The sequence below is a fragment of the Delphinus delphis genome, chromosome 1 (assembly GCF_949987515.2).
Source record: "Delphinus delphis chromosome 1, mDelDel1.2, whole genome shotgun sequence".
Classification (NCBI taxonomy): Eukaryota; Metazoa; Chordata; class Mammalia; order Artiodactyla; family Delphinidae; genus Delphinus; species Delphinus delphis.
The window spans coordinates 168,482,399-168,509,920 of record NC_082683.1 but is presented as its reverse complement, the minus strand read 5'-3'; the positions used below and the strand labels follow the sequence as shown (position 1 = coordinate 168,509,920).

At 36.8% G+C, this 27,522-nt stretch overlaps 1 protein-coding gene across 1 annotated transcript in view; it reads left to right on the top strand.

The window, feature by feature from the left end:
- The window catches only part of SPATA17 (spermatogenesis associated 17), a 187,455-nt gene that overhangs the window by 103,088 nt on the left and 56,845 nt on the right, over positions 1-27,522 (top strand). The window contains exons 7-8 of the mRNA XM_060011032.1: positions 10,983-11,186; positions 15,719-15,867. Of these exons, the coding sequence (XP_059867015.1) occupies positions 10,983-11,186; positions 15,719-15,867 (353 nt within the window). The remainder of the gene's footprint in view (positions 1-10,982; positions 11,187-15,718; positions 15,868-27,522) is intronic.

Here is a 27,522-nt window from a genome sequence, read left to right as displayed (position 1 = left end):
TCGTGGGATAGCAGTTTTTTGCAGAGCCCCATAGAACACTGGGAATAAAGTGTGACAAATGCTCCATGCCACTGGTACCTTTTCTTTAACGAAAGAAAATTTTCATTTACTTGCCTGTTTCTATAATGCCAAGTATTTTTCTTTTAGCAACTAATTGTCTTGGAAGTCATCTTTTAAACCCAAACTATGGAATCATTTTCAAATCAAATCATCTGTAGAAGAACCAAGCAAGGGAAAACACTAGGTTTCCAGAGGGAGTAGAAAACAGGTGTATAATGGAAGGTTTCTAGGGGGATGGTGGTCATAAAAACATCCTTCATAAAAACATGTTTCTTCTATTTTCCTTAGGGGATTCAGGCTTCCTTTGTGTGTATGATGAGCCGGTTCAGAATGTATGGAAATCGTATATCAGAGGAATCACAATAGGGAGTTTTCAGATCACTGTGAATGGAGTTTCCACTTCCACGGCTCTACTGAGAATAACTCTTGATCGGGTCACCCAGGAATCTCCGAATTATAATTTCATGTGACCTCTCAGAGGTCTGCACACTGCTCACCACACCCATGATCTTGTAACCTTCTTTGGCCTTAGTGACACTACAGTCAGCTTTTCCTCCCACTCTTTGGTCATTTCTTCTCACTTTTCTTCAATAATTCTTGTGTATCTTGTTTACTCTGTCATATGAGTGCATATGTAGTTTTTTTAAATATCAAATTTATTTAAGTTTCTGTTCCTTTGTACATCGTCTTGTTTTCTGGGAATGTCTTTCCTCACTTTACACACCAAACAAATCCCTTCTCCTCTTTCATGATCCGGCTCAAACACCAGACATCTTATGCCCACAGAATGCACTACTCCCAGGATGGCTATCTCTCCATGTCAATACTAATTTCAGTATTTTATAATTATTTATAAAGGCTGTGACTCAAATGGAAAGACAGAAAGCAAAGCCAAAGCTGGAGAGACTGCTAAGATAGCAGACAAAAGAGAAGGTAAAGGAAGCCACACTGGTGGTGGGTAGATGGGGTTTACTGCAGGTTGGGGAAAGGAGAAGGTCTAGAGAAATTACGTAAGTGGGAAAACAAGCCACTTGCATCCAGTTCTTGCAGGGATCAGTAAAAGACTGACCTGACATTTACAGATAAAGAGAGAAAGGAATTGTTTAATGGGGAAGATTTCCCAGAAAATCTTTTACATGAAATCTTTCTCAGAAATTCTTTCAAAATGCAATATGGTTAAAGGGAAATCCTGACTGGGGAAAGACAACAAAATATTCTTTCAGTCCCAAGATTTTTTGAGTCATCATGATATTGCTATAGTTTGGAAGCCTCAAACCAGCCTCCACTTCTTTTTTCTTCCTCACATTCAATGGATTACAATATGATTTCTGCCACAAGAACAGAATCTGCTTCTGCAGAGGTCACCTGTCACCCTCTAATTACCATTCCAGGTGTACAGTGTCTGTCCTTATGCTGTTCCACCCTCCCTGACATCTGACCCCGGTGACCTCCTCCATGAAACCACCTTCTCCCTGATGTCCTGCCCCCACCCCCACCCCGCTGTTCGCTCTTTCCATTGACCTTCACTTCGTGAGCTTCCCTTCTCCCATTTACTTCCTATATACATATCCCTAAGACTTCTTAGAAAAAAGTCCCTCAGTCTCTAGTCTCCCCTTCAGTGACTCCATCCATTTTCACACCTTCAGCCATTTTTATTCAGAAAACGCTCCGGTTGCTAGCTATGACCTCTTTCCTCAGTTGCAGACTGCTCCGACAACGCCACACTGGACCTTTCAACCTGAATGCTTTGTGGGAAGCTCAGTCCTAACATCCCCCAAACAGAGATGAACATTCCCACATAACTGCTCTTCTTGTGAACTCTTGCTGGGGTTCTAAAGGCAAGATTTTCTGTAACTCCACACTCCCTTATATTCGTCGTCTTCTTTTTTTTAAACATCTTTATTGGAGTATAATTGCTTTACAATGGTGTGTTAGTTTCTGCTTTATAACAAAGTGAATCAGCTACACATATACATGTATCCCCGTATCTCCTCCCTCTTGCGTCTCCCTCCCACCCTCCCTGTCCCACCCCTCTAGGTGGTCACAAAGCACCGAGCTGATCTCCCTGTGCTATGCGGCTGCTTCCCACTAGCGATCTATTTTACATCTGGTAGTGTACCTTATATCTTGATTAACCTATTATCCATGTCTTTTGATTCTGTTTCTATAAAATACTCCCTTTCCATGTCATTCTTCTATTTCCACTGGTCTTTCTTCTTACTTCTGAATAAACAGGCTTTGCTTCCTTTTACAGCCTTCTGGTCTTGTATCACTTATTCAGATAAACATGGATTGATTGTCTACTCTGAGCCAGGTATTGAGATGGGTAATAAGTCAGGATTCTCAGCTCTTCTTTAAAAACAAAACTAAGCTAATGCCTAGGCACGTGCTTCAAAGATTCCACCTGAGTTGATCTAGGGTGGAGCTTGGACATAGTAGTTTTCAAGTTGCCCAAATGAACTTACTGTGTAGCCAGAGTTGAGAACTACAAACTTAAGTATATAAACGTCAGGAAAATGGGCGTTATTCTTACCCTGATGGAGCTTAAATTCTAGTTGGGGAGGTAGACATTAAAGAACAAATAGTCATATATGTGAATAACTTAAAGTGATAAGTGCCATGAAGAAAATGAACAGGGAACTTTGGGGGAAATAATATAGTAGGACAATGTGTACGGGTTCACAAAAGGTCTTTCTAAAGGAGTGATATTTAATGTGAAGCTTTAAGGATGCATATAATTTGGCCAGGCAAGTAAGCAGATGGAAAAAACATTTTTGATGAATTTGAGTCATGGAAGAGCCTGGCATGTTTTGAGGAAATGAAAGAAAGCCAATGTGGATGGTGTGTAGTGACGGATGGTTAGAGTGGCTTAAATGAGATTGGAACAGAACAAAGGACTTTGTTAAGAACTTGTTAGGTTTTCTTAGGTGCATTGAAAAACGATAAAGTCTTTTTCTTTTTAAGATTTTTTTTGATATGGACCATTTTTAAAGTGTTTATTGAATTTGTTACAATGTTGCTTCTATTTTATGTTTTGGTTGTTTGGCCATGAGGTATGTGGGATCTCATCTCCCCAGACCAGGGATCGAACCCACACCCCCTGCATTGGAAGGTGAAGTCTTAACCACCGGACGGCCAGGGAAGTCCCCATTTATAGTCTTTTAGGGACCAAAACCATTTTTTTATTTGTAGTTATTACTCTGGCTTCCCTGTAGAGGGTAAGAGGGGTTCAAAGCAGAGCAGATGGAGGGGGACTAAATATAAGTTTGAAGCTTGTTTTAGGGTAGTTTTAGGTTCGCAGCAAAATGGAGTGGAAGGTCTAGAGATTTCCATGTACCTCATGCCTCTGTACATTTCTTCATCTAGATTTGCCTCTTCTGGACAGTTTACATAAATGGAATTATACAGTATGTGGTATTGCATCTAACTTATTTAGCATAATGTTTTTGAGATTCTTCCATGTTATAGTATATGTAAGTATTTCATTTTATTGTTGAATAGTGTTCCACTCTATGGGTAACTGCATTCTGTTAATTTATTAACCTGTTGATAAACATTTGGATTACATCGAATTTTTGGCATCTGTGAATAACGCCACTATAAACATTTGCATGCAAGTCTTTGTGTGGACATATATCTTCATCTCTCTTGTATCAATTCCCAGGAATGGGATTGTTGTGTTATATGTTAAACATGTGTTTAACTTTTTTAAGATAGGCTGTTTTCTGAGTAATGTTAGGTTCACAGCAAACTTGAGCGGGAAGTTGCCATATAAAGTCAGTCCTGCATATCCTCAGATTCTGCATCCGTGGATTCAACCAACCATGGATTCAAATATTCAAAGAAAAAAAACCCAGAAAGTTTGAAAAAGCAAAACTTGAATTTGCTGTGCATAGGCAACTGTTTACACAGCATTTATATTGCGTTAGGTATTATAGGTAATCTAGAGATGATTTAAAGTATTGGGGTGTGTGTGAAGATTATATGCAAATACTACACCATTTTCTATAAGGGATTTGAGCGTCCTCGGATGCTGGTATCTGCGGGTTTGGTGGGGGGGATCTTGGAACCAATCCCCTGAGGATGCCAAGGGACGACTGTACTGTCTACACCCCTCCCACATCATTACCACCCAAAGTCCATAGTTTATATGAGGGTTCACTCTGGGTGAAATATTACACCCTACTCTCATCTTGCTTGTATGGTTTCTGAGGAACAACTGCATGTAGTTCTTATCTTTCCTTCTTTATAAGTGAGGTGTTTATCCCCTCTGCTTCTTACAAGATTTTTTATCTTTGATTTCTTGAAGTTTGAATATGATATGCCTAGGTGTAGGGGTTTTTTTCATTTTGTTTTGCTTTGTTTTGTTTTTTGGCATTTATCCTGCTTGGTGTTCTCTGAGCTTCTTGGATCTGTGATTTGGTGCCTGACATTAATTTGGGGGAAATCCTCAGTCATTGTTACTTCAAATAATTCTCCTATTCCTTTCTTTCTTGCTTCTTCTTCTGGTTTTCCCATTATGTGTATGGTAGACCTTCTGTAGTCGTCCCACCATTCTAGGACATTCTGTTACATTTTTGTCAGACTTCTTTTGCTTTGCTTTGCTTTTCCATTTTGGACATTTCTGTTGATATATCCTTTCCTCAGCCATGTCTGGTCTCCAAATAAATCCATCAAAGACATTCTTCATTTCTGTTACAATGTTTTCGATCTCTGACATTTCTTTTTGATTTCTACTTAGAATTTCCATGTCCCTGCTGTCATTGCCCATCCATTCTTGCATGCTGTCTACTTTATCTGTTAGATGCCTTATCTTATTAATCATTGTTATTTTGAATTCCTGGTCTGATAATTGCAATACCCCTGCCGTATCAGAGTCTAGTTCTGATGCTTGCTCTGTCTCTTTCAACTGTGTTTTTTGCCTAGGTTTCCACTGGGTCTGTTTCTATACGCTTTGTGCACCAGTAGGGCCTGCTTCAGACTTTTACCTTCTAAAGGAGAATGTGAAAATCAACAGACCACATCATATGTAGAATTAAGTGCAATCTTGCAACCTTCTAGAATTTGGCCTCAATTTATCTTCACAAGCTCATTTCTGACTATAGCTTCATGCTTAAACTGGCCAAAGTGATGTTCACTGAACAGTGGCCTATGTTTTCCCACAAATATGTCTTTGATTTTACCCTTCCCTTAGCCTGGACTACCTTTCTTCCTTTTATTATTGCCAAAATTTGGGCTTCCCTGGTGGCGCAGTGGTTGAGAGGCCGCCTGCCGACGCAGGGGACACGGGTTCGTGCCCCGGTCCGGGAGGATCCCACATGCCGCGGAGCCGCTGGTCCTGTGAGCCACGGCCGCTGAGCCTGCGCGTCCGGAGCAAGACAATTATTGCCAAAATTCTACCCATCTTTAGAACAAATTCAAATACTTTTTCCACACGGTTTTCTAAAGGGTATATTTCTTTACCATAACTTTTGGTGTATACTTCTTTTAAACAGTTATTAAAGGACACTTACTACAGGCTGGTTGTGTTATTGTCAGTCATAAAATCATTCTCCCCATGCCCCCTCCGAGAACAGCTTGATGGGAGTGATCACTTTTTATTTATCTCTGTACCCACCTTAGATCCAGCAAAGTGTTTCTAAGTTAGAAGATGCTCAATATTTATTGAATTAAATTAGTATATGGAGAATGGTATCTTATTTAAATTTCTTCATTTTAATCAACATTTCATGAGAATATTTTAACATATAATAATGATTAGGATATCCGAATGGTTTATAAAAATCATTTGTTAACCTAATAAAACTGGCTATATCTGGGGGCTCTGCATTTAACGTACCCCCTCTATAATTTGACTGAAGACATTTAAACATATTATTTCTTAATGGAGTGAAAGACGAGAAAAAGCATTTGTAGTTTAAAAAAAAAACAAAACTCTTGCCTTAGATAGATAAGAACCATACCAAATATATCCTTTGTGAATCCCTAATGTTTCCATGAAATTATTATTCCTTCTGGGATGCTGTATCTGAGGGTTAACATGACTGTTGTCTGTATCTGAGAAATGACCATGTTTCCTTTTAGTTCTCAGCAAGAGTAATTGAATGTAGACTATCTTACTAAACGCTGGCCTGTGACAGTGTGTTAACACTCTGTCTCCTAACGGCAGGGCAATTATTTGCGGAGTGGGATTTTTATAAATCCCCTGGCACTAGTATGTCCCGATAATTATGATGAAGAGCATTGGTCAGTGTTGATTCAGCAGTCCCCACCCCGGCAAATATTTCATTCGCAGTTCCCTGGCCCACTTCCACTTTTCTAGTTATTAGAGACCTTTACTACTCTTCTGTGCTTGCCTAGTGTCTTATATTTTAAAAGCATTTTTTACTAAAACTTAGAACTCAAACATATTTTAGACAGCCCGCCATTTAGAATTGTTCATCTCTCATGATATTCACAAAATCTGGTTCATGGGGCAAGAAAATACTTCTTTAAAATCTTTTTTTTTAATTGAAGTATAGTAAAATTTACAATGTTGTGTTAGTTTCAAGGGTACAACAAAGTGATTCAGTTATACATATTATTTTCCATTATAGGTTATTTTAAGATATTGAAGGGAAAGATACTCATTATTTTATAATAACTTATAAGGGAAAATAATCTGAAAAAGAATATATATATAACTGAATCACTTTGCTGTACACCTGAAACTAACACAACATTGTAAATCAACTATACTTCAATAAAAAAATTTTTTTAAAAAATTGAGTATAGTTCCCTGTGCTATACAGTAGTTCCTCGTTGTTCACCTATTTAATATATAGTAATGTGTATTTGAAGAAAATACTTTTTGCTGTGTTATTGTCATTTGCAAAAGTAAAACTTGAATTCTCCCACGTACCCTGTAGAGTTCTTCATTCCTAGAATAAGCAGTTACTTTGAAATCATGAGAAATTACTGTTTCTAATCTGATAAAATCTGAAATTGAAGCACTAGTAATCATGCTATGGGAATTATAGGCGTACCTGGTCAAATTCTTTTTATTTTACAGAAACTCGTTTTAAAAGTAAACCTCAATAACAAAGAGAAGAGAAAAAATTAGACTTTGGCTTCCCACAGGCAATTACAAAATAAAGGTCAGTGTATGAGTGGAAAATGACGATAAAAACATTCTTCATGAAATACAGCAGTAGATGCTCCAAATATAACAAGTATATCCATTTGTTTTCAAGTCAACTGCATTTTTTAAAGTACTTGCCCTTAGAATTCTTCAGTAGAAGAATAAAAACTGAGAAGAAAAGAGCCAACTGATATGATAGATTGTTAGAAATATGGAATGGTTCAAAATATTAATGTAATGCTAAGGGTGACCGGGTAACAAATGGTACATTTGCTCGCTGTTCAACCTGGCATAATTAATATTCTAGGTCATGCTTAAGTTCCCATGATGGAAGGTCTGAAGGGGGGAAATTCAAGAAAAATATATATCTATTATGTAACTCATTGCCTTTTTTTTTTTCCTTTCATTTTGACGAGTCAGAATCATAGCCTTTAAAAAAAATCAGTGCTTTCACACCTCATTTGCTGTATTCACCACTGGGCCACCAGTCAGCAGCCGGGCCTGATACAGGGAGGTCAGTAAGAAGCTATTAGCAGAGTCCTCTCCTGAGATTTCTTGGGTCTTATTGAGTTGAATGTTAGCATGACAGTACTGCAAATAACTCAGTTGTAGGCTTCTTTTTTTTTTTTTTTTTTTTAACAGTTAGCACAGATTTCCCCATAGTGTTGGTCACTCTAGAAAATTATTGCTGAAAATGAAGTCCCCAAAGCTAGCTTGGCATTAGCCCTCCTAAGTTGTGAAAAATGTGAAAACGGAAAAATATGTCATAGTCCCCGAGGATTAACTTTGTCTTCTGTGACTCATAGTAATACTTTTTAAAAAATCCATAGCAAACCATTATTCACAAAGTGGCTTACAAATTAATGAAATATAGCAATTGAGATAATAGTTCGGGTTGTTTTGTTAACTTAAAGAAATAATAATTAAATGGATACTATATTAATGTAAGTAGATAGGGTCTCTGCTTGCTGTAGGGATTGAGGGGGGCTGGACCGTTTTCATTGACAAAAGTTAGCCAAATGTATTAAATTAATTTCTGAAATACTGACACCTTGAAGATTTTAAATGATACATTTTCCATTCAATTAAAATATATTTTCTATCTATATATGATTTAAATTGCAAAGAGAATACACATGAGGAGATCTCCATATAGGTTGCAAAATATAATTTAAGAAAGCTATCATGTCTACTGATCTATTTGCATTTCCCATCTAGCCTATGTACACATGTGCATGCAAATGTGAAGGAGATCAAGGAAGATTTCTAATGGGGGTAAAGTTAATAGCTGGTAGCAGTTATTCAGGTAGATAGATATTTTTAAATGGTAAATTATAATCTAGTTATATTGTATGCATTTTACCATTTTAATCTGTAAGATTATGGAAATGATAAACTAACAGACTTCAGTTAATTAGGTCATCACTAAACAAAATGGTATTCTCTTATATCTCTTTCATAGACTATGTAGATTTAGTTCTATTTTATGTCAGAATAGTCTTTTTAGTATAAAATTTATTGTTTTTCTCTCATTACAATTGATATAGTCTCATCTTAGAAAATCACCCTAAAAATCATCTTAAAAATTACCATCCACTTAAAAATTACTGTTCACCAAAAGCTATTTTGAATACATATGTGTATTAATTTTCTTACATTAACATCATTAAAAATATCTGTTTACGTGTCCACCTTGTTCTGTATTTAGTATTATAGTAAGAGAACGTTAACATGACATTAAAAACGGCTTATACAATGCCTATAATGTTTCCAATACTTTTATCTTATGTAAATTGTATAGGGAAAAAAGTCTCAAAGAAGAGCCAATCCAAGAAAAAATTTAAATAGGTAAATATATTTACATTAACTTTTTCCTTAGCGTAGGAAAAACTTGAATTGGAGATGACTCAGTGGGTCTGTGATAATTTAGTTCTAGATCACAATGTATTCAAAAGCAAATTAAACCTGAAGTGTTAAGAAAGATGAAAAGGATATAATCTATAATTTTGAAGGAAGTCAATCAGATTTTGAAATAAACTCAAACATTTTACTAAAATATTTATGTGGCTTGAGAAAGTAAGAGTAAAATAGAGACTTTATGGGCCTTTCTGAACAGTGCATTGTTTTTCTACATGAGCATTTAGCATTCATTTTTTGAGTGTCTACTGTATGTTAAGAACTTTGCTAAGCCCTGGAGATGCAAAAATACCTAAAATAGAGTCCCTGTGCTCCAGCGGCTTGCTTAGGGAAGATGGACACACACAAAGATAATTTTGAAACAATGTAATAAATAGTGTGATAGAGTTGTCCCCAGGCTATTAAGGAAGCATTGGGGATAGGACACGGAATCTAGCCTGAGTTGGTATTAGATAGAGGTTTATACTTACTGAGGAGTTAGGCTAGAAATATAAAATTTCCTAGGATAGTTTTTCAAATACAACTACCATAGGTAGTCATAATACTTTGGACTTGCTTATTCCAAGAGGTAAATATAACAACCAGAAATATTTATGGGTATGATGGTGGCATGAGAGAAAAGCACATTTTTAGGAAAAAACAGAGAGGTTTAATGGATACATTCTTTACATTAGTCTAGAATGTCTACAGAGCAACTAAACAAGTCATCCTATCGTTTAAAATATAGCTTTTCTTTATGAATATGCATTTGTATATAGGAAAGGAATAAAAATATAGTTCTAAGCAGTTTGTATATTCAAAGATCATTGAATTTTCAGAGAGTGGAATGTGCTAAACCTGAATTTAACATTTATCCTGCATACATCTATTGAACCTCCATTGCATAGCAGTCACTGTGTTAAATAAGTCTGGACTATTTTGACGCAGTGTGTGACAAGATCAGTGATAGACAGCAAGGGTAATGTGATGATATAGAAATAATGCTCCTAACCATGTGAATGCAACTCATTAAATACAGGGTGTTATTTTGAATGATTGTATACATATGTATACACATACATACATATACACACATGTATGTTTGTATATTATATATATATATATATATACATATACCAGTTTATTATTTTAAAGAACTTAAAATGGTGGCCATTAATTAGGCTGTATAATGAATAATCTTTCAAATAATCAAATATTTATTAAATTCATACTTTGTACCTGAAACTGGTTCAAGCATTATATATTTGAGTTTGTGTGAGTGAACATATAACTTACAGAGCTGGTTAAGTATACATATACATAGTTAATGGTTAGAATACAAAATGAATGCCTTAAGGTCCTGTTATTTTTTTCTCAAATACAATTATATCAAATATGCCATGTGTAGCAGATAGAAACTATGGTTTCTATTAGTTGTTTTTAACATGTTTAGTCTTCAACCATGAATCATTCTGAAATTGTTGGTCTGGAGACAAAGTATATTTTGTAATATCCTTAGACTAAGGTCCTCCTCTAGTTAAGAACTAGAGTTGTAGTTTAACATAGTCCTTAAACATATGAAAATTTGTATGGTGCAATTTTATCTTCCCTTTATTCTATGTGAAAATGAAGGATAAAAATCAAAATGATGGGCTTCCCTGGTGGCTCAGTGGTTGAGAGTCCGCCTAACGATGCAGGGGACACGGGTTCGTGCCCCGGTCCGGGAAGATCCCACATGCCGCGGAGCGGCTGGGCCCGTGAGCCATGGCCGCTGAGCCTGCGCATCCGGAGCCTGTGCTCCGCAACGGGAGAGGTCCCGACAGTGAGAGGCCCAGGCCCGCGTACCGCAAAAAAAAAAATAAAATAAAAATAAAAAAATAATCAAAATGATGTTGTTCTTCTTTAGGTTCCAGGTATATACAACTCACCTTTCAGAAAAGATCCTGATCCATGGGAGTTGCGGTTACAGCAGGCAAAGCCTTTAACACACCGAAGACCTAAAGTGAAGACGAAGCACTCCGTCAGCCTTAGCAGCTGGCTGGCTTGCACAAGTGCCCGGTCCTTTTCTCGGTCCGGAACTCTACCACCCATTGATAGGAAACGATGTCAGGTACTCATTAGTCTTTTTTTTTTTTTCAGTTTAACTTTTCTGCCTTCGTACTTTTATTATTCACTTTTTTCTTTTTTATTGGAGTATAGTTGCTTTACAATGTTGTGTTAGCTTCTGCTGTACAATGAAGTGAATCAGCTATATGTATACATACATAAGAATTGTGTCAGTGATCGTATTCTGTTTTTTTAAAAAAAGTTATTGTTTTGTCTTTGTGGCACGAAAAGAAAATTATTTTTTTACAGAATCTAATTTTTTTTTTTTTTCGCTGTGCTGTGCAGCTTGTGGGATCTTAGTTCCCTGACCAGGGATTGAATCTGGTCCATGGCAGTGACAGTGCCGAGTCCTAACCACTGGACTGCCAGGGAATTCCCCAGAATCTAATTTTAAATAATAAAAATGAAGTACATTTAAAATATATATCAAAGAAATAAATATTTCCTTGGCATTGAATTTTATTGTTCTGGGTGTGAAATTAACACGTAGGATGTTTGGCTAGGATGTAGCCTTTTTATGTAACAATACTGTAATAACTGTGCTTGTTATAACCTGTTGTTGCTAGAAAAATCCTATGTATTATCAAATTTATCTAACTTAGCCTCTCATCTGGTGGTTCATATGATTCTATACATTTGTAAACATAATTTGCATGGGAGTCATTTAAAAAGTATAAGCTGGAGAATTAAAGAGGGCCCAAAACAATGCAAAACTCAAGCAAAGACAAAATCTTCACTCTGGATTAGAGTATAGCATGATTGGCAAATGACTTCCTAGGGCTAAAGGGTGGAGTGGGATGGGTTGTGATGATTGTCACTGTCCTAGAAGTTCCAGAGAGCAACACTTCTGTCACCCCCAGAACTGCTGCCTCTTAGCTTCTTACACAGGCTTGCCTCTGTGTATCTATTGCTGTATAATAAATTATATTACATTTATGTATAAAGCCTGATGGCTTAAACCAACACACGTTTCTTTTCTCACAGTTTCGGTGGGTCAGCGTTGTGGGTACAGCTTAGGTGAGTGCCTCTGACTCAAGATCTCTCATGAAGTTGCAGTCAAGGTGTCAGCCGGGACCATGATTTCATATAAAAGCTTAGCTGTGGAGGAAGGAGAGGAGGGTAGGGAGATCCTCTAGTAGGGTCACTCACATGGTTGGTTGTTTTCCTGTCTCTGTCTCTCCTCCCTCAGTCTCTATAGCGCTCCCCTCCCTGGAGGAGGAAGTGCCAAGCTTCTAATCACTTGGTCTTTCTGGTGACCAGTCTCACCCAGAGGCTATCTAGGGACTCCAGCCTAAGTCACCTTATTAGCTTAAACTCAGGTGTATTCTTGTTATGAGTAACAAAAGATACTCCTATCATCGGGAAATTGCAAAGGTTTTAGGAGCTCTGTGCCAAGAACCAGGGACAAAGACCAAATATATATATATATTTTTTCGTACGCGGGCCTCTCACTGTTGTGGCCTCTCCCCTTGCGGAGCACAGGCTCCGGACGCACAGGCCCAGCAGCCATGGCTCACGGGCCCAGCCGCTCCGTGGCACATGGGATCTTCCCAGACCGGGGCGCAAACCCGTGTCCCCTGCATCAGCAGGCAGACTCTCAACCACTGTGCCACCAGGGAAGGCCTATATTTCTTATTATACCCACAATGGTGTAAATATAAAGACACATGGAAAATACATATACATTTATATAAAGGTATACATTCATATGTATGGGGAATACACATCTGTATGGAAGATTTTATATGTGTATATATACATACACATATACATATACAGGTACACATACCCACATGCATACTCGTAAGGTACATTTATCTAACATACCACAAAATAATTATCCCTGCTAATTGTTTCCTTTCCCTTTCCTTCTTTCCCCATCTCCTTCCTCCTTACCCCTGGTCGTCCTCCCCCACCCCCATTATATCCTCTCATCCTTCTTTTCCTTCTTTCTCTTATTTTTCCTTCTTTCCCATCTTCTCTTCCCACCTTCTCTCTTATCATCTTTGACTTCTTCCTTTCTCCCTTCCTTCCCACTTTTTTTTTTTCTTTCCTTTCCTGTTTTCACAGAATGGGATTCTTAATGTGGTTTTCTTTGACTGAACCCCATTTCCTGTACTTATCTATAATAAAAAGGTACCCACATCACTGGGGACATTTGAGATTATATATACTACAGTCCAAATGATACTATTTATACTCTAACAGTCTGTCTGCACTTGTGAGGTGAATTTCTTAAATGTGTGAGACAATAATAGCAAGTTTAAAAGTTTTTTCACTATTATTTAAGCTTTGAGAAAAGTTTATAAATACAAGATGACTCTAATGTGGGTTATTAAAAATATAGAAGAATATAAGTATATTTGACTCATAATTGGACTTGATTGAAGGCAAAGAAAGTCAAATATTGGAGAACTGTAGCTAAGAGCCCACGAAGTCTCATAGGTTCAGGTTGAATCCTGAATGGTCTACACCTTCTAGGAATTAGTATTTGGAAATGAGTACAATGAGCAGAGTGAAATTTGGGATGCTACCTCATTCCAGGTATGATTGGTATAAGTGATCACTTGAGATCTAAGAGTCTATCCACAGAAATAGAAGTCAACAGAAGCTTTGGCATAAGAGAACCTTGACAGTAGAGGCCAAGTTTGCTGACTAGGAAGGTGGTCCATTAAGCTCAAAGGCAAGACATTAATTGTCTAAGATATAAATGTATGGATCAGGCACGGAAACATAGAAAATAGACATAGACATAGAAAAATGGACATTCTTAAGGAGGATTGTGGTCATGAAGATTATAGTTAATGAAAAAAGAAGAGTGGGTCTATTTTATTCTAAATTTTGCTGCTTAAGTAGGGCTTCCTCTTTCATTTCCTAATCTTGTTGGAAATAGCAAGTTCCAGAACAAGTAGTGGAGTAAGCCTCAAATGGGTGCGTGTTATATTGATACATCAACAAAGGTCAGACGGCAGAGATTGGCCACCAAGAAGACTTTATTCCTTGTGAATGCAGGCCCCTTCAAAGTCATAGCCTTGGTCTTTCGTTTATATACTTGATGCTACTACTGTTCAAAATCTTTTTCAAACTCCTCTAGAAACTAAAAGTAAGAGCAGTAAGATAATAATAAAGCTAGGAGTACAATTTTTGCATATTTACTAGGTTCTAAGTACAATGCTAAGAGTGTTACTTATATTGTCTTATGTATCTTAAGGGCAATTTTGTGAGATAGTTATTATTCCATCTTACATACGAGGAGAAGAGGTCTAGAGAAGTAATTTGCCCCTAATAACACAACCAAATATTATTTTGCAAACCACAGAATTTGTCAAAGTGAAAGATTAAAAATCTATAGAAAATATCCTCTTTTGATTTCTTAATCCTGAACTTGGAATCATGTTACTGTATCTTTAAAAAGTAAAGTTCCAATAAAAATCCATTAACTACTTTCAAATATAGCAATCCTCCTATCCAGCTGTGAAAAGTACTAGATGATACTTATTTGCCATTTGTGTTATTTACGGTCCATGACTTTTATGGTAACTGGTTCCTATTATTGGTTTCTATTAATGTAAAACATAAGTGAACATAAATGAGGCGTGAATCATTTCTTTTTATTAGCCCCCCAGTCTTCACTCAGTGCTTGCAGTAACTCCAGCTGCGTCTTGTTAGTGATAACCTATTTAAAGAAGAGATCTTTAAGGACAAGGGATATGATTAGAAATCTTTGTCTATTTTATATCACTTCTCTCCTGCACAACAAAGGTGGCAAAAACAAAATGTAATCGATGGCACAGCAAAATCTCGAGCCACCTCTGATTTGTATTGTGTTTCATATGATACTAACTAGATAACCAGTGGGTTCTAGTAACTAATATAAGTAACTACTAATTTAAAGGTGGAATATGTTGTAAACCCCTTCACACCATTTCAACTTATGAACTTTGCTATATGTTTGTGTCATTAAATGGTCGCTATTGTATCAGAGTTATTAAGCAATAGAATTTAGAATTTAAATAAAAACACTTAAAATAATTTAAAATATGGCCCTTCTATATTTTGGAGGAGGCCACCAGTTAAATGTAAGATTTGGCATTCACCTAAAAGCTTTATTTTAATGAAAAAAAAAAACTTGCCGTCTGATTTCTATCTATTTGAAAACTGTGCCCAGGGTCTTTTCTAATATTTTTGCTTACTCAAAATGGGAGCGAATTCTTTTTAAATTATAAGAAACGTGCTTTTTAAAATTAGAAAACAAAGCAACTCTTATAACTACAAGTTAACTAGTTCTAGCATGAAAACTCTTTTGATGTAAGTGGGGAAAATTCTGCCTAATTTAAAACATTTTTAGTATAATCACTTGCACTTGTGTGAACGTTTCTTGAAGATGTGGTGCTCTTACTTCATGTGTTTTCTAATTCAGAGAAGAATAAGTTGTTCTTTAAAAACAACCTAGTAAATACTACTTGTTATTCTTTGTAGATATTCAGTAGCCTTGGTCATAAATCACAAGCTATCTACCTCATCCTTTCTTGTCAGGGACCCTTCCGCGATGTCGCTGAAGTGTGGGAACAGCGCTACAAGCCTCTGGAACCGACTCTGCGAGTGGCCGAACCGATGGATGGGCTAAATGAGGCCAGAGCACAGCTCCAGAGACAGGAATGGACGCGAAATGTGAATGACAATATGTGAGTTCTTAGCTTAAAAGAAGTAGCTGTACCATGTTTGGTGCCTGAAGTATTTTTAATATTTACTATTTCCTAGTATTGTAGAGAATCTTTTATTTGTGAGAAAAGGAAGAACCACCCCTGACCTATTCAGAAGCAACCATTTTTCAATATGCAAGTGTTTTAGATAAGGTCGATATTGACGACGATATTGATTTTATACACATACACACACACACACATACACACATACATACATATTACTCAAAGGAAAAAAGGAAAGAATGAATGGCATCTCACAGGGATAAGTGACCACTATCCATGCATCTGTGAAGATAATTTCCCTAATTATCCAGTGAAAGTATTCATATTTCTGATGCTTCTATAATAAGATCCAACAGAACAAAAACATTTTTCTTAAAGTGAACTAAATTTTATTTGGATACATTGATATGGCATTGTAGTTTTAATAAATCAGGTACAATGAAAGAGTTTAGTTTCTTCACCACTGAGGAAGATGATTGAGAAAGATAAAGGGCAATCTAAGAGCATATGCAATTTTAAATTATTATATTAGCATCACTGATTTGGGTCTCAATTCATACATCTTTCTCCAAGGTACTTCCTCTCTCTTCAGGCATTTGTCATCAATAGTTATATGTAATTTATAAACAGACAATTTAAAATCTAGAAAAGCTTTTAAAAATTATTATTATTCTATAAGATATCTTGTAATTATCTTTGTAATATATCATAATAATTATTTACTATTATATATACTAAATAATAAAAAGGCAATTATATTATTCTAATCTAAATTATTATAATTTTAATATGTTATGTATTATAAATAATTATATGTCAACTACAACATATAAACCACAGTTACTTATTTATATAATATATACTATGCACTAATCATCATATTACATATGTTATATAATAATAATTCCAAAATACATTACAAAGTATGTTTTGTTATATAAAGAAACTAGAATTACCTCTTATCCAGCATGGTGGATTTTGGATAGTTTTATCAGTCAGAAGGGATATATAATATGCTTTATTTTAATCATACATTTCTGAAGAGACTCTTGAAAAATAAAGATTTTTGAACAAACTCATATGAAAGATAAAACTGGCAAGTATCTCAAGTAATTTTCATAAAGTTTTTCATTTTATAGCAATTACTTGAAGTGAGATATTAGCTATAGAGTGTTCAGCATATTCTTTCAATAATTGAATGAGTTACCCAACACATAATGAATAAGAAAATAAGAAACATTTTTTTCCAATTATTTTGGGGAGGTAGATTTCTTTTAGTAAAGAGATTATAGAAGATTAGTGCTGCTCGACTTAGCCATGCAAAATGTGCAATTTAGTGATGAATATCAAAAGAGTTATATTATTCAGAATTATTTTTCTATTTTCAGTGATGCCAAGGTTTATGAAATAACAAAATTAACTTCTCAAATAGTTGACCACATTGATATTGCTACAGAAATCACTGTGTATAAAAGATACTGAAGTATCCTTTCTTAGCATTTTCCTTGGTAAACCTAGAAAGAGCAGATATCAACGTTAGCCCCAAAGAAAGGTGCTCAACTTTTACTTTCTGTGGAATACTTGTAAATATCTTCAACCTCTACAGTGTTGCTGATGACCCTTCACCTTGAAACTTTCAGACTGAAAAGCACTTTTAGGATAACCAACCAATCAGGAGCAAACCAAGTTGGGAATGCTAAAGAAATTACTTACAGATTTGAAGCTATCATGTTTTTAGTGAAGAGGCTAAGCAATGGGTTTTAACAGCCAGCCTATGGATAATCCACTTTTTCAGAGAACTGAAACTATTATTTTGTAGCTTCTTCTGAATCCATTTTGGTTTCCATATACTGGATAACATAAATGTATCTTGTGAGGCAAAAGAAATGTTAGAAATTTAGGTTTTATATCTTTCAGATAATAATTTTGTGATAGAAATTAGGCCAAAAGTCTACTTTTATCACAGAGATGCATGGTTTATTAATGAGAAGGATCGTTATTGGCCACGTTACCAATTTTATCTGTAAGGAATTGAGGGCAGTGCCTTTGCCATCCAAGGGCCTTAACTAGGAACCCTCTATCTAAAGCCAGGAAGGTAGAGCTTTTTATTTCTAACCTTAAGGATTCAAAGGGTGGCCTTATATCTGAGGATATGACACATTTAGCTATTTTGTTTCCATACCTTTATGAAAATTGCACTGTGGTGATAGTAGAAGGTTGGGCTTTGGAACTAGATCTGTGCGAGCTCAAATCTAGACTGCATTACACAACAGCAGTATAATCTTGGGTAAGTAACTTAGCCAGCCTGAGCCTCTGTTTCCCTGTCTGTAAAATGGGGAGAGAAATGTTATCTTAAAGGTTATAATGAGGATTGAATGAGATAATGAGTATAAAGTACCAAGAACATAGCAGAGTGTTAATAGAAGATAATTATCATCATGTTTAGTATCTGCTACAAGCATAATAATTCTGCATCTAAGACATCAAACTGTGGGTAGGAAACCACAGATTCCACAGATGGGCTGGATTTTATCTACTAGCCCTGGGAACCAGAAGTTAAGGAGGACCACGGGCAGAGCTCTCATAGGCCACTCATAGAAGATTTCTTATTAAGGTTCTGAAAGACAGATTTTTCTGAATGTGTTAGTTTGCTAGGGCTGCCGTAACAAAATACTATAAACTAGATGGCTTAAACAACAGAAATTACTGTCTTATGGTTCTGGAGGCTAAAGTCCTGGATCAAGGCCTCAGCAGGGGTGATTCCTTCTGTTCCGTCTCTCCCATAGCTTTTGATGATGGCTGAATCTTTGGTGGTCCTTGGCTTGTAGAAGCATCACCCCTATCTCCGCCTTCATCTTCACAGAGATACTCTTCCTATGTATGTGTCTGTCCAAATTTCCCCTTTTTATAAGGACGCCAGTCAGACCAGATTAAGGGCCCAGCCTACTCCAATATGACTGCATCTTATAATACCCACAACGACTGTATTTCCCAATAAGGTCACATTCTTTAATGTATTCTTTAAAACAAGTATAGGAAGTGGGACAGTAACATTTTACATATAGAGTATGGAGGGTTTTTTGGAAATCGTTTAAAAACTGTTCTTATTCCTAAAGAAAATCAATTTTCTCATGCCTTCTCGAAGAAAATTATTTTCATTATTCACATGTCTATCTTTACGAAGCCAAGAAATTAAATAAGCAATTAGTAAATAATTGTCCAGTAACCTTTATGTGAGGAGCTCTCGGCTAGATATTATAAGAAATATAAAGGAGTATTTATTGATTCAACAAATGTTTGCGTGTCAGGAAGAGTTCTATGCTCTCGGAATATGGCACTGAATAAAGTAGACAAGTCTCTGGCCTCATGAAACTTCTGTGCTTCTAGCTTTAAACTGAACCAGATAACCTAATGAAATTCAGAATAAGTATCATTTGCAGAGAAGCACCTGAAAATAGTCAAGCGTGTGTTAAAGACAGTAACTGCCATGAAAAAAAAACTTTTTTTTTTTAATGTAGAGTTTGCTCTGTTCTCTGATGACCTAGGAAGGTATTCTTCACAGAAAAGGAACTGAATTGAGTTCTGTGGAAAGAGACGTTTAAGATTTTGACAGAGAAAAGAAGAGAAAGTAGATAAAAAATACGTTGACGGTATGGGGAAAAATGATGGTAGAACAATGAGAAGACCATTTTGACAGAAACTCATTTTTTTGGGGGGGGGGGGCGGGGTTCGCGGGCCTCTCACTGTTGTGGCCTCTCCCGTTGCGGAGCACAGGCTCCGGACGCGCAGGCTCAGCGCCATGGCTCACGGGCCCAGCTGCTCCACGGCATGTGGGATCTTCCCGGACCAGGGCACTAACCCGTGTCCCCTGCATCGGCAGGCGGACTCTCAACCACTGCGCCACCAGGGAAGCCCAGAAATTCATTTTTATGTGAGAGGCAGTAGAGAGAAAAGTGGTAGGAGGCTTCAAGGCCAAGGATTTGAGGGTTCATCTGTAGATAATGGAGAACTATTTAAGGCTTCTGAGTAAGAGGATGTTACAAGCAGAATATGAATTTGTTGATTGTATTTGAGAAGAAATATGCTGGAGGGAAGGAGACGCATTAGGAGAATATTACAGTACTTTTGGTGAGAGGTAACGGGATAGAACTAAGGTGAGGGCAAGATTCAATATTCAACTTTTTCTTTACTTCCTTCTCCTTTCAATACGTAATCTCTCTGAGTGTTTGCTTCTGTTTGAGAGACTTCAACTCTGTGACAGTGATTTCCACTCTAAGTCTCTAAGATCTTTCTCCTACGTTCCCGATTTATATTTTCAGCTGCCATCTTTGTTTGCCTCTCCGCCAGATGCCCCAAACTCAGTAGACCCTACTTTGGACTGCTTCTTCTTGTCTTGAGTGTGAATTGCAGCACCAACTGTCTGCCCAAGTAGGGACTTGTGAATTACCCTGTTATCCTTCTCCGGAATTCTGTTGGTCCCCAAATCCTGTCTATTCTACCTTTCATGTATCTCTCAAATTCAGCCACCCCCTTCCCTTACTACTATTGATTTAGTTTAGGACTTATAATTTCTTCTTTTAATTGCTGTAAATCCCATCCAGTCTGCCCATTCAGTGCATTTACCACGACCACACTAGAGAAATTTCAGCAAGCAGTTATTCAGCCCAAATGCTTTTTCATGACTTTTTATCAACTGCAGGATAAATCTTAATTCTTTATTGTAAGACTCAAGGCCCTTCAGGATCTGATCCAGGCTTATTTCTCCAGCTAATAGGCTGCCAGGTTCCCTAAGAAACTCTGCGTCTAGAGCTCCTGGGCTGTTATCATTTCTCTTTATGTCCATGCCCTCTTCTGCTTCCATTAAGGAGTTTCCTACGTCACTTGGTTTACTCATTCTGCTCAAATCCCTTAAAAAAATAACAAAGGATTGTTTCTTTACATTTAAAAAAATGGAAAGAGCAGCACATATTTGTTTTAGGGTTTTTCAGAGAGCATATTAAGAATTATTTTCAGATGTAAAATGGGACCATGCAAGTTGCCTAGATGAAGTGGGGAAAGAAGTCATTATCATTAAGAGATGGAAGAAACAGAAGGCCATGGCACCAGAGCTATCAGAGCAAATGTTTAATTTACCCACTAAGATGGCAGAGGTGGAATGGAGTGTTCATAAATCCGGTGATATAGGCTGATATTGGCTTCACCAAAGTCTTATGAGAGGGGCTAAGGTCCTATATGTTAATACCGTCTATTAATTGTAAACATCCTGGCTTAATACAGGAGACTGTAATTGTGCAGGCTGTAACCATATCCAAAATGGAGTGGTTTAAGACATTGCAGTGGAAGTCGGTGCTAATCTCTGCACTGGTAGGCAGAATAATAGCCCCGCAGAGAAGACACATCCTAATCCCAGGAAACTGTGCATATGTCACCTTGTATGATAAAGAGAACTTTGCAGATGTGATTAAGGATTTAAAGATGGGGAGATTATCCTGGATTCTGGACGGGCCCAATGGAATCACAAGGGTCCTTAAAAGTGGAAGAGGGATGCAGAAAGAGATTTGACTACATAAAAGGTCAGAGTGATGCAATGTGAGAAGGAAAACTCATCTTTGCTAGTTTTGAAGATGGAGGAAAGGCCACAACCAAGAAATGCTGGCAGCCTCTAGAAGCTGGAAAAGGTAAAGGTAAAGAAATGGATTCTCCCCTAGAGCCTCCAGAAGGGATGCAGCCCTCCCAGTGCCTTGATCTTAGCCTAGTGAGACCCATTTCAGACTTCTGACCTTCAGAACTCTAAGGTAATAAATTCATATTCCTGAAGCCACTAAGTCTGTGATGACTTTTTACAGTAGAAATAGAAAACTAATACAAGTGTCCTTCAAATCAAGGAGCTGGCTTGCTAGATCAGACTTTGGTGTTTAGATTAATTATAAACCTGAGCTAAAGTTGAGGGATATCCTTAGATCCCTAAGGATTCAAAATTCTTCTGCAGGTTTAGGGTGTGGACATTTAGAGTATTAAAAAAAATACAACCAGGGCTTGAACTTTCCTATGAAATTAAGTTCATAATTTAATCATATTGTAAGGATATTATATTTGAAACTTGTACAGCCTTTCATAAGAACCTGAGTACAGACAGCGCAATAGCCATCCCTACATCTTTTTGAAAAATAAAAGGTATTAATTTTCTAATAGTTTTTGTAGAAGAGGCAAAACTTTACTTCTCCCCACTTAGGGACTTCAGCTGGGACTGAGAATTGAATTGGCATAAGACAGATTAAAAGCATACAGATTTATTTAATATAAGTTTTGCAACACACAATAGCCCTCATAAAGAAATGAAAACCGAAACAAGTGGCAAACCCTAAGTGCTTATATATTGGGTTGAGCAAAGAGAAACAATTGTGGAAAATAACAAAAATATATGCGGAGTCCAAAGGAAGATAAAAATTATTTAACAAGGTCTGTTGGTACAGAATTCTCTATGCTGTGACTTCCCATCTCTGGTGATAGGAATGTTTCTTTCTTCCTGGTATAGGAAAGGCATCTTTCACATGGGAGTGTTATCTCCTGATTTTAGGGAAAAAAAAGGGGAACTAAGATCTCTTTTCTTCTACCTGTTGTTTATAAGTGCCTTTAGCTCAAAATAATCCTTGGCCAAAGTGGCCTGTTTTGGGGTGGTGTATTTTGTCACCTTCATTATTAAGAGTAGGTGAACAGCAGTTGAACTAAACTGGTTTTTAAAAGGACATTTAAAAACCGTGGTATATGTAGATGAGATCTGGTTGTATTATTTATCACTAAGGACAGTGATAAGGAAATTTAACACATCTCAAAACTTTTTGGACTTGTGTGATTTTGCAACACTTTAGACCTTTACAATTTGCATATTTTCTGAACCGTTATTGTATTATGATAAGTAGGGATTATCATACATTTTCAGATAATGTTTTCTTAACAATTCAACTTTTATTTGTAACTCTTCCATTTATTTTAATTACTAGCACAGTGTGCAACATTTATTAATCAGCAGAGCCTTTTTAAGTTAAAATACTAAATTAGCTAACCCCATTAACACAGAATACTCCAAACAAGCAGTAATAGGAGAGGTAGTTGCTGTGCAAATCGTATTATACATGCGGGTGCTCTAGGGCACAGTTAAGCGTGATTACCCTCTTTTGATCCAGTATTCCTCTGTCTCTCCCAGCTAATTTCCAGTGGAAATTTACAAAGTACTGCCTTCATTTTTCCAGCTTAATTTTTCTAATGAAGTTCTGGTACTTTATAACACTAGGGATACAGATAATAAGCCTGTGTGTAATTAAGAATTTCTAGAATTTGTCTACAAAAAAGCCCTTTATTACTTTGGCTCTACAGTGAGAACTGTGCTCTCTTTTTGTCCACTGTTTCCTTGAAAAAGATGGCTTTTTAAATAACAGAATCCTAGAATTCTGTTCTCATAGACATCTAAGTCTGAAGAAGTTTAAGACTTATAACATCGACATAATGGTGATAACTTGGAATACTTTTACTGATTTTGTGAAAATATTACGCACACTTTTGGTGTATGCAATCAGACAATCATAAAAACACACTGTTAGTCTTTTTAGTTAGACTTTTATCATTTTCTAATAATTCTTCCTAATACAATGGCTAACATATTCTAAGTAAAGTTTTGCCAGTTAACTTTTGGTCCATTTACGAGGCCTGTGGACTTTCCTTTGTAAAAGAAAGATGCTCATTCTGTGCCGCACTCACATTCTTCTATTGGCATGGCATTTATAAATCCCAGTCTTCGCTGTTTCAATTTAGAGTTCAAAAGTATGTTGGGGGTCAGAAGAGACTTGAAGGCTGAACAGAAGTTTGCCAGGCGAAGCAAGGAGGGTGACGCCAAGGATGTTGCCTGGACAAAGCCACCTCTTTGTCAACGAGTGCATAGCTCACGTGGCTTTCAGTTTGCCTTCTGAGGTATCTAGCGAAGCTTAGTTCAGAGCTTTGGTACCTCATGCAAAGTGGCAGAGATGAGAGGGAAAGTATAGGTGGACCCAGGAGTATAAAGGGCCATGTGTACCATGATAAAGTGTTTGGACTCTACCATATAAAACATGGTGTAGAACCATCACTGAGTTTTAATCACTGGAGTGAAAGGGTCAGTTATCTTAGAAATATCACTCAACTAGCTATGTCCATGGTAAAGACATGGGAGTCACAGCAGTTAAGGTACTGCTGCCATAGTCCAGTTCGGAGATAAAGAGGACTCATAATAGAACAAGGATAGCGGTGGTGGAAGGAAAGAGAAAGGTTGACAAACTGCTTTATAGGTAGAATCCTATAAACCCTAAACCAGAAATAGGGGCCAACATGATACGGTGTGGATGGGTGGTCAGGGGCATAGATGCATTTAGGATCACTATCTTAGGGCTTTCTTAATTGCTAAGAACGAAGATCCATTCACGGTAACTCAAGTAAAGGGTGTGTTTGAAAGATCCATTGAAGAACCTTATAGAAATCTAAGGAACCAAAGAAAAACTGCACTAAGGTGACTCTCGAGGGCTGAAAAGGCCTGGTTTTCTCCCTCTAGTGGCACCTCCACTTTTCTCTGTATTTCTGCTTCCTGTTTTCTTTCTACTGACTGGCTTTATCTACTGCCTCACAGTTTCTTGCCCATAAACCTTCAGCCTGCCCTTAGTTATCCTGGCCACCCCAGGCCTGATTCAGTGTAACCTTCCAGCTCTAGAACCCACAGCTAATTCTGCTTTTCAGTTCAGGAGAATCTGTTCTGCCCAATTTATATTATCAAACTGGTCCACACAAGCTGTAGGCTTGAAACACAATTGATACTTAACAAATATGTGTTAAGTTAATGGACATGTGCTGTTAACATATGAATGGATCACAACTGTGGTCAGGGGACGGTATGTCACATTATATCAAATACAGTGTCTTATGAAAGTATAGCCAGGAGCGAGCAAGGATTTCCTCCGATTGAGAAGTGCAGAGGCAGGGGTTCCTCTAGTGCCTTGATAGCTTCGGAGTGAGGTGACTGGTCAGATAGTGATGTCCTTACTTAATAAAAAAAATGTAAGAAGAACTGTTGTCTTGATAGGGTGGAGGTTTGGGATATGAGTTTAATTTGGGGGCAGCTCTATTTGAGGTACCTATTGTATATCCAGGTAGATATTCCTAGTGAGCATTTGAAAATACTGGTCTTGAGTTAAAGAATAACACTGTATATAGAGATAAAAATTTAGAAATCATCAGAGGTGATAGTTAAAAGCTTGGTGGGGGGAAAGATCTCCAGGGAGAAACTAGAGAGAGAAAAGATTAAGCACAGATTCCCGGGAGTTGCTTTAATGTCAGGGCAGTGGTTCTTAATTAGGTCGCTTATCTATATCACCTTGAGGTTTAAAATTATATACATATGCACTCCTTAGTCTCAACCACACATATTTTGACTCAGTAGGCATATGGGTTTGACATATATGCCTAAGTGATTCTAATGCCCAGTTCTGGTTAAGATAAGAGTCATTAATTCAAGGTATCAGCAGAAAATGATGAGTCAGTCAGGAAACTGAGAAAGCAAGGAAGAGTACCAGAAGGTATTTTGCAAATCAAGGGAGAAGAGAATTCGCTACAAGGACTGGACTCTGCTTGATGCAGCGTTCAAGTTGAATGAGGACTGAAAAGAATGCATCAGATTTGGCTGTTGGGAAGTCATTCATCCATAGCTTTTGCTTTCTCCTTTATCACCTAGCTCTTATTTCTACCACATTCTTGAGGATATCATAAGAGAGCTTGTCAAATTCTTTGCCAAACTTCAGATATACGATGTTTAAAATTTTACTTTACCTGTGGTGATGATATATTTTTCTTTATATGTATTTATTTATATATAAAATATTTTAATTTATATTTTTAAATGTATATTTAATTTTAAAATTTAAAATATCAAAATATAGACATATTAAAATAAAATAGTACCAGTATCATATACACACATATATTGGCCCACTTTTCTAGAATTTAATTTTATTTTAATATTCCATTTTAGAATCTTGCTGAAATTAACATCAGATTAAGCCACCTATATGTTATAGAATCTATATTCTTCTGCTTTTAGACTAATTTTGGTATATATTTGGTACATTCATAAGGTCTTAAGAATAACTAATGATGATTTGGTGATCTCATCCAAAGATCTAATTTGAGATACAGTATATCTTATAGAGACCTTGAAATCATTGGGTAGGCGCTCATTTATAAATTCTAAACCAGAGGTTACAAACTAGTGGCTTCTGAGTTGCATACAGCTTCCATGTATGTTATATTTGGACCCCTTAGTTTTCTAAAAATTAAATTGATTGAAAAATTAAAAATTGATTAAAACATTAGAAAAGGTAATTATATCTTTTAAAAATCCAGATTTTCTGGCTTATATTAAGCATTAAGAGATCTGGAAACAGCAGGCCTCCAGTCTCCTATGGCAACAAACTGATTAAAGCTTGCATTCTTAGTTTTTACATCTGACTTAATATGTGTTACCTGCCTGGTCTTTCCAGACACAGACATTGGAGACCCTTGTTCCAGATGATAAGCTCCTCGAGGAAGAGCCCAGGATTTAAGCAGTACGCTTAGCACCATACTTGGCAAGCAGTAAGCGGTCAACAGCTCTTTTTACATATTGAGCTTGAGCTTGAACTAGTTTTGTTTGTTTTGTTTTAATCTATCTGATCACCGAAATCATTCTCGTTGCAAGAGAAATCAAGCAAGAGGAAATGAATTCAAGTGTGATTTCTCTTTGATCTTTTTTTTTTAAACATCTTTATTGGAGTATAGTTACTTTACAGTGGTGTGTTAGTTTCTGCTTTATAACAAAGTGAATCAGTTATACACATACATATGTCCCCATACCTCTTCCCTCTTGCGTCTCCCTCCCTCCCACCCTCCCTATCCCACCCCTCCAGGCGGTCACAAAACACCGAGCCCATATCCCTGTGCCATGCGGCTGCTTCCCACTAGCTATCTACCTTACGTTTGTTAGTGTATATATGTCCAGGCCTCTCTCTTGCTTTGTGCCATCTTTGATCTTTATTAACACCGCACTAACAGTTCGCGTAATAGGGCAGCCTTTACTTCCTCTTTTCTTTTTCTTAGAACAGCATTTTCCAAACTGTGTCTCTTGAACTCTAGTCTGGAAGATGTTAATGAGTTTCTGTCAAATAAACTTGGGAAAAATTATATTTGAAACGTTTAAACTTTTTTTTTTTGGCATTTACAGGGCTTCTCCATCTTAAATATATTTAGTGTGACCTTCAAAAAGGGGACATATAATATATAGCATTTTGCAAGCTCATTTATTCAACAAATATTACAGCCTAATATGGGCCAGGCACTGTATTAGGTACTAAGGACAAAGCAATGAACAACATTGCAAAGGTTTCCAGGCATCGTAGAGCTAATGGCATGATTGGCCATGGAATCCCCTTATCCACAGACCATGGTTTGGAATATGCTGCTGTACATTTGATTTTTCTTAGCAATTTTTTTTTTTTTTAGTTTCAGCTTATTTCATTCTGCTTAAGAATAATTTGTGCAAGTGTTTCCCACAGCCTTATTTTTCTCCTTAATTTTGTT